The sequence below is a fragment of the Talpa europaea genome, assembly GCF_964194135.1.
Source record: "Talpa europaea genome assembly, chromosome: X".
In the NCBI taxonomy this organism is placed as follows: domain Eukaryota; kingdom Metazoa; phylum Chordata; class Mammalia; order Eulipotyphla; family Talpidae; genus Talpa; species Talpa europaea.
The window spans coordinates 23,275,487-23,284,317 of record NC_140081.1 but is presented as its reverse complement, the minus strand read 5'-3'; the positions used below and the strand labels follow the sequence as shown (position 1 = coordinate 23,284,317).

The window sequence follows — 8,831 nt, the reverse complement described above, 5'->3', positions numbered from 1 at the left end:
CGTGATGGAAACACGCTGAGTTGTTATGGGTTAAAGTGAGGAAATCCTTGGGATCAAATGGAATTCATCATTTTTAAATAAATGTAATCATTGTTCTGCTAAGATATATAATTTAATTTAGAATAAATCTATGTTCTCTCCTATAAATCAATATTTCTTCTAGTCAAGGAGGAGAAGTGTAGGAGCATATACTTTAGAAGCTGGGCATGTGGCATTCATTGGATCCTTAGAAACAACCGTGAAATAGGTATAAATTTAAGTTTTCATAGGAGCAAACTGAGGCTGTAGATTAACTTTTTCCAAGTAGCATTAATTAGTAAGTGGAGGAGAGGTAGCGGCTTGCACGAACTGCACTGATTTGCTGGATAATGAACGACCCTGTGCAGGCCATCACACTACGGGCACCCAATCGACAACATGTCCTAGACTCATAGCTACTAGGTCAACCCATCCAATTCACAATGGCTCTTTAACACCCATCCTTTGTTTCCCTAAAGGTCAAAGGTAACGGGGCGCGCCTCCGTTGCCTGAGCTACAGGAAGGCGGTGCCGCTGCGTCACCAAGGCGGGATCTGTGTGGGGAACGCCCCGGGACAGAAAGGCGGGGAGCCAGGACCTTGGCCATTACGCAGGCACGAACTGGACCCGCCCGTCGCTCCGCCCCCGAGAGAGTCAGCGCCACCATGGAGGAGTACCACCGCCACTGCGACGAGGTACCGCCCCTCGGCCGCCCGCCGGCGCCCCCGCCCCGCCTGCCTTGGCGCGGGGTCTCGGCCGGGTGGGCTCCAGAGCGGCAGCCGGGAGAATTGGGGTACCACGGCCTCTGAGGCCCGGGCCTCTGCTCCGGGCCGGAGATCTGCCCCGCCCCGCCGGCCCGATCGCCCCACCCGGAGGCCCTTACAGTGTTAGGCTGAGAATCGGGGTGGCAGGGGCGGCCGGGAATGCTTGGGGCCGGCAGTGGGGTCGAGGCCCGAGGGGTGGATGGCCTGACTTGAGGCGTGAGAGCTGGGGATGGGGTGGCGGGCGCCGCCCGTCTGCAGGGCGGGTCTTAGAAACCGGTCTTCCCGGGTGCTTTCCCCCGCCCCTTGGCGTCCCCAAAGCAGGTACCGCCGCCCGGCGTGCAAGGCCCGGGTGATCAAGCCCCTTGACTCCCTGGCACCCTCTCCTGGGTGGACTGGAAGGAGGTGCTTTAGGGATGTTGAGCGCTTGCTTCCTGGAACCTCCCGAAACCTCCCCAGAAGCCGCGGATGTCAGTTGTTATCTTCCTGTTACTGATGTGCGTTTCATGGCGGTTGAGTGACCTGCCCAAAGTTTAAACTGCCAGGTATCACCGATCCTCCCTTTGAACCTAGGCCTCCCACTACGCCAGGACAACTGGGCCTTCACTGGAACCACTCAGGAGGTTGAGGCCTGTTGGGTGGCAGCACACCCATGGCAGGCCTGCAAAGACATAATGCCCAAAGGTGTTTTCTGGCCAGTGGTAACCACAGGTGCACGATGCTGTGAACCCCGGGTAGGGTCTTCTGGTCCATCTGTCTTTAGATGTGAGCTTCTGCAGAAGCTGAAATTGCATTTAAATTACTTAGAGCAGTGTGGCAAGTGGCAAACATACAAATAGTGGCAAAGTATTCTCATTCTAGAAATAGAGATTTGAGGAACAAGCAAGTCCATGGCTGACTCACCCTCAGGCACCCCCCCACCCCACCACCCCACCACCCCCAGTGCCAGTCTCCTGACTTCTGCCAGGCTTCTGGCCTGCAGTACTTCCTAAGTAGGCCTATTTAAAAAGAGGTAAGGTTACATGTGTTCCTGGGGCCACCCAGTACATCCTGATTATTTGGTGACCTTCCAAATGGACATCTTGTCATTTCTAGGCCACTTCTGAAGTAGATAGTACCCCCACTTTAAGGCAAAATGATCATTTTAATAAGGTTGAAATGTGAGACCTGTTTTTATAATATTTCTAATTATTTAGGCTGTTTTTATTCCTTTGTTTATTGGGGAATTCTGTGGTATAGTTAAATGAGTTAAACATATTTTAAATCTATACTCAAGACGATACTAGTTTGCAGAATGTTCTTGTTTTGTGAACTGATTTTAAATTAGATTTACAAAATTGCTAATGTTATAAAGCCCCTTAAAATGTCCCACTGGAAACCAATCATATACTACCTAAAGTATTTTGGGTTGGATTTCAATGTTACCACATAGCCTAGTTCTCTACTCTGAGACTCTTGGATGTCATTAACAGTTGCTTTTTAACTCCGGGTTCCAACAAGCCAGTCCAAAGAAAACAGAAGGCCAGACCTATTATCTAGTATTAAAGGGACCTTAACTTTGAAAGACCAAGCATTTTCGTAATCTTTAATTCAGAAAATGCACATTCTTGCCCAACATAAATTATAAACAAAATTCGAAAACCTATTAAGCATTCTTTTCTCATGAATCACTTCATTCTCACTTGGCCGCAGCCATTTCCTATGTACTTTTTATATCCACCTCCTGCTATTTTCTCACCTTTACAATTACAATACAGTAATTCTCAATCTAGGACATCCTTCCAGATCGCCAGTAAAGCACTTTTTAAAAAGAGTATAGTTGCCCAGGCTCTGTATCAGACCTAGTGAATCAAAATCTCCAGCTGGGTAGGTGGGGATAGCACCCTGCAATTTTGAGTGTTCCAGGTTGCCTTAGCAGCCTGCATACACCTGATGTCCCTTATCACTGTGATCTCTTGTCACTGACACATATCTAGACCATCATCAGTGCTGCAAATAAAAGGAAGTGTGTGTTGAAAGCAACTTTGCCTTTTGTTTTTCCCTTTAGGTTGGCTTTAATTCTGATGAAGCCCACAATATTGTTAAAGAGGTGAGTTAGACTTCTTGTTCATCTTGAAGCATGCTGCATTGATAGACATTTTAAAAAACTGTGTTTTGATTTTCAGTACAAAGTTAGAAAGCTTAGTATAAAAACAAGATTTGTAAATATTCCCTGACTATAGGGTTGCTTCTATGTTTTGTATGCGATCAGCCTTCTTTAGGCTTATTCTGAAAGTGTTAGGTATTAGTCTAGAAAACTGGTTTGCTGTTGTCTAAAATTGGCCCCCTATCTTGTGAGCAAAATAATTTTTATTCCTGTAGGCCAAATATTATTTTAAATGTTAATGCTAAAAATATATGTGTGTGTATATATATATGTATACACGCTACATATTATAGCATACATATACTTTTATATAGGTAAATTATATGTATATGTCAAATAAAAGACCCTAGAAGTCTGATTTCAATCATTGTATACTCAATTTTAGCCCCCAAGTGATTAGAAAAATAATAACTTAGCATCTTTTAGACACTAATATATGGTAAATAAAATTTTTAAGAAATTATTGGAAATATTTAATGTGGGTCTCGTGTAAGGCAAGTAGACAAGGCGTTCTCTTTGGGATTCAATTCTGGCAGAGAAACTTTTATCTAGTGTTATCGCATACCAACTACACTGTGGGAAAGGTATTTAGAACACTTTTAACAGTATTGAGTCATTTTTAACTGTGCCAAATTCTAGGATATAAATGAGCTGGCCCAAAAGGCAGGCTTGTACTGTGACTGTGGCTGTTGCGGCCTGTACCCTAGCAGGCCTCCCTGCCTTTAGTCTTGGCCTGATTGGCTTGTCTCTGGGCCAGTGGAGGAATGGGTAGAGGTCATGGGAAAGGCAAGCGGGATCACCTCATTTTTGCAAGTATTAAGAAAGACGCTTCTTGGTCAATGGGACATAAAGAAAAGTTTGGTGGAGTATTTGAGGAACCTTTCAAATACTACTTCTTCTTTACCCAAGTCCTGATACAAATGAAAAGACAAGAGTCCCTGGAAACAAACAAAATATCACCTCTATTATTGGTAAACACTGGGCTGAAGAGCAGAGCTTGTTTCGCCAGCTCCTTACCTGTCCAGTTCAGACCTGGAAAGAGGGAGAGCTTGCGTTAGCGGAGAGAAACACTTAGCCAGACTGATGTCTTTCATTGGGCCTTTGGGCGGGCTGGAGAGGGAAGGAATCTCAAGGCCCAGGTGGTGAGAGGGCTTCTCCTAAATGTGCATGGTGCAATAGCAGTTGTCTCCCACCTGCCAGGTAACCCCAAGTTCACTGGGAGCAATAATAACAGGAGGACAAGAGAGGTTAGGTAATATAAATAATTGAACTGGAAACACTAATAAAAAGAAACTTTGATTTGTTTCCATAATTAGCATCATGGAGTGAAATCAAGCTTCACTTGAATTTTTATATGAAATATTAGACTTCAAAAAAAAAATCTCAGGTTTTCTAGAGGTGACTTTCAGCTACACGGCTATCCTTTTCCCCCTGCCTCTCTTCCCATGAGCCACCTGTCTTCTGTCTTTAAGGCATTATAAAGGCTTGAGGGGATCGACTATTTTATTTATTTATTGAGGCATCGTTGTTATAAAACTGTGTGACTGTGAGGCACACATTTCAGTACTTCCTGGATGATCAACAATTCTGGCAGGTGTTTGTTTTTTTATCTCTTGTTTTTCTCTTTATTTTTTTTCTTAGATTCCTTACTCTGAGCTCCTCAGCTGCCATATTTTCCCTGCTGAAGTCTCAGAGCCAGTTATCTGTTGATAAACATATTTTCTAATTACTGTCAGTAATAGACTTTGCCCCCAAACAGATTCTCAAAGAAAAATGGAATTAACTTGGAACTTGTTCTAAAATATATTTGATTTAGGGTGCCCAGAGAGTATATTAAAGCCAATATTACTTGAAGAACAAACATCTATTGAATGCCTGCTACATGCCTAGCTCCTGAGTTTAGCCCTGGGAATACAGAGTAGGTTAAGCACCTTGTTATCTAATGGACCTCCTGGTTAAAGGTAATTAAGAAGGCTAAATGTTGTAATTAGCAGTGCATTTACAGCGGGATCCACAGCGCCCATGATGTTTTCTTTTGTTTAAAGGAAAACTTGGAGTGGTCCTATAATAAGACAAAAATGAGTTTCCCATTAAGGAAAGGCAGCGTAGAGAGGAAGAGGTCTGTGCCACGGTTTTCAGTTTGGGAATGGTAAAGCTAGAATTACAAGCCTGTTCCCCTGATGCTTTCTTAGCCCACTGGCCCTCCTAACTCTGTCGTGTCTCAGAACATTCTAGGAAAATCATGGGAACCACTTCGGCATTTCTAAATTTAATTTCTGTTTACATTTTATCATTAGTGAAGATTTTATACTATCTAGATTAAGATTCCATATTAATTAGTGTCTATGAATCAGTGCCTTTATGACTCTTTAGTATAATTGTAGTAAATGAAAGTTGCATTGTGTGTGTGTGTGTATTTTATTGAGCTGGATTATAAATGAATGAGCACTTTATTGTCCAGGCTGTTTCACTTAGACGTAAGATAACTGCAGCAAAATAAATTGGGAAAAGACAAATACCGTATGATATCACTTATAGGTGGAATCTATAAAAGCCAAACTCATAGAAACAGGACTCATAGAACAGAGTGGTGGCTGCTGGTGGCTTGGGGTGAGGGAATGGTGAGATGTCATCAAAGGGTACAAACTTCCAGTTACAAGATGAATAAATTCTGGGGCTCTAAGTGACTACAGTTAATAATTCTGTATTATATACTTGCAAGTTGCCAAGAGTGAATCTTAAATGTTCTCAGCACACACAGAGACACACACATGCACACAGTTGCACCCACACACACAAGGTAACTGTGAGAAGCGGGACGTGTTAATTGTGGTAGTCATTTCATAGCAGGTGCATGTATCAAATCATCATGTTGTACACCTTAAACTTAACGCATTGTTCTTTGTCAGCTCTGTGGCAATAAAACTGGAACAAAGAAAACATTAGCACGATAATGATCCAATAATAATATCTAAGATGGCTTTTGTGCTTACTCTGTGGCAGTCACTGTGTTTGAGCACTTGGCATTCATTACCTCGCCCTATCTTCATGACCACCTGATGAGACTGTGATCTCTACTTTAAAGATTAGGAAAATAGGGAATTTAAGAGATGAAGTCACTTGCAAAAGGTCACACAGCTAGTAGGTGGCAGATATTACCTGAAAACCTAAAATTGTGTTTCCCTTTGCATTAGTGTTTTTGTATTCCTCAAAGGGAAACATGATCTTAGCAAGTTGATTATAGAAAAAGCGACTAGTGTAGCGGAGGGAAAGGATCAGGAACAACTTGGGGAGGGAGCTCAGTAGACTATAGTAGAGCACTGTAGAGGACTATGGGTGCCTTGGTGGTGGGTGTGGTTTAGTAACAGCACCCCAAGGGGGAGATCAAATACCTCTAAAAAACAATCAACATTGCAAACCGATGTTTCCTCAATAAAAAAAATAAATTTTTAAAAACACTAAGATTGTGTTACTAAACCATTGTTCTCAGTCAGGTTTCAGAGTGGATGCAAGTAAGCTCTGTGGAAAATTATTTAACTCTTTCTGACTAGAGCATCTAAAAAGTAGTGTTTTTGATTGACTTTTAGTGGCCGGTGTGCTAGTCATTCTATAGCCAAGCAATTGCATAATATGAATGAGAATGTAATTATTATACATGAGAATTACTTTTTAAAATTGGTCTCATTCTTTGTTTCTAGTTCAAATCCCAGCTGCTTCAAAGCTATTTTTTTAATCAATTGTTGCCACCCTTTTTAAATCTCTACCCCTACTTCATAATCCTTTTGATATAACTTACCACCCTTGATTAGTTTTCCTTGTGTGGAGTCTTTTATTAACTGCTCTGCTAGATTTAGTTCTCTACAGCAGATACCATGTCATATTTATCTTTATGTCACTTATAGTATCTTATAGAGCGAGATGATGCATGAGGAAATGCTTTGAAAATTCTTAATTTGAAACAGTGCATAATAAATATCAGATGGGTATTTTCTAAATGCTCTATTGGGTTATAAATGTATTTTATATTTTGAATACAATTTTTGCTGCAATTTGTATGTAATTTGTTTCTCTGCCCTCTGCCCTTTTAGTGTATAGATGGCGTCTTGGGTGGTGAGGATTACAATCAGAACAACATTAACCAATGGACTGCAAGCATCGTGGAGCAATCCCTAGCACATTTGGTTAAGTTGGGGAAAGCTTATAAATATATTGGTAAGTGTCAGTGTCTTTCCTCCTTAGTTTACTCTCCTTTGTCCTTGTGGTGGTTCTGTGAATTTAGAGAATGTAAATGAATGATAGACACTCAAGTTGGGTACTAATTGAGTATAAAGGATTTCCTACTTTCTTACCCAAGGGCAATATATGTTAATACCTAAAGGGTGGAGCTGTTTCACTGCCCAGAAGCAGTTTGAGCTCTTGCCAGCCACTTAGCTGTCCTTGGTAACATCGCCTTTTACTTTTAGATCAGTTGTCTCTCTCCACCGAAACCCCCTCGGCTCAGTCTTTTTTATGCTGCCCCACATTTCATTACATGTAGCATTGTGGAGTGCCACGCAAAAATCATAAAGTAAAATATTTTCTTTGTTTTTGCATCTAATTATGCCAATGGGACAAGACCTATAATTCAATCCAGAATTTTCCTGCAGTACAGTCACCAGCGATTAAGGCCCCAGGCAACAGACAGACTGAATACAATGGAGCCAAAATGCTGGTGGTTGATAATCAAAATTATGGATATTGAGAGTGTTATTTTCTTCAGTCTGTTTGTCTTATGCTATGTTTTCTGTCATTTAACAAGTTTTAATTTTTTGAAGATTTATTTTTTATTTATACAATAGCTGGGGTACAGGCCAGAGGCACGGGAAGGTGAGAGGATTCAGCAGAGACAGAGTGGGGATCAGAACAGGCAGACTGACTGAAATACACTGCTGAGGGGAGCAGCGGGCAAGACAGGAGAGGTCTGCCTCGTCATGTGGGAATCTCCCTGGCTGGCCGGGAATCGAACCCACGCTACAGAGGCTGCAGACAGCATCACAGCGCTGTGCTCAATCTGCTGCGCCACTGGGGAGGCCCTTAACAAATTTTAGACCGCTAAACTCGCGCACTTAGATCTGACTCTCTTTCCTTTGGAAGTGTTCTCACTGGCAACTTTGCTTTCAGTGACCTGTGCTGTGGCCCAGAGGAGTGCGTATGGCTTCCACACGGCCAGCTCATGTTTCTGGGATACCACCTCTGATGGTAAGAGACTAAGCTTATGCAAACAAAACCAACTTTTAGCAAAGTCGAACAGGACACCTATTATCAGTGCTTCTTCATCTCCAGTTAAGTTCTGGAAAGACTTTATCAGCAGAATTGCTTTGTACCTAGTAACAAGTACGCCTTCAGACAAATATGAAATGTAAAGATTTTCCAGATTGCAGGAAATAGGATCTTAAAAACCTATGAAAAAACACATACATCTATTTCCCCTGGTAATTGTGATGTTGTGCTGGTATTTCAAGGTCCTTTTTTGTGTGTTTTCAGGAACCTGTACTGTAAGATGGGAGAACAGAACCATGAACTGCATCGTCAATGTTTTCGCCATCGCTATTGTTCTGTGATTTAGTAAAAATGTTCGGTCAAAGCAATTAAAAATGTTTGGTCAAAGCAATTAACTGAAGAATTTATCAGTGATCTTTTCTGAAAACAGTAACTGTTTCTTATTAATATGTAGGATGACAGGTGTGCCGAATGTTTCAAAGCTATGAACAAAAACTGATTATAAGCAAGCAGTCTCAGTAAATTGGCAGATTATCTCATATTCTATACAGCATCACTTAAACAGGAGACATTTAGTGTTAGCAAAAAACAAATACAGAAATATGGCATGATCTGAAAATACAGTCTCATATTTACACCAGCTTTTCG

The 8,831-nt window shown here is 41.8% G+C and overlaps 1 protein-coding gene across 1 annotated transcript; it reads left to right on the top strand.

The window, feature by feature from the left end:
* Positions 1-682: 682 nt before the first annotated feature.
* DYNLT3 (dynein light chain Tctex-type 3) lies at positions 683-8,524 on the top strand (the record flags this gene model as incomplete). Its single annotated transcript, XM_084258047.1, has 5 exons — positions 683-712; positions 2,826-2,867; positions 7,013-7,136; positions 8,085-8,162; positions 8,448-8,524. The coding sequence occupies 5 exons, from the start codon at positions 683-685 to the stop codon at positions 8,522-8,524; spliced, it is 351 nt and encodes a 116-aa protein (XP_084114173.1).
* Between the last annotated feature and the right edge of the window lie 307 nt (positions 8,525-8,831).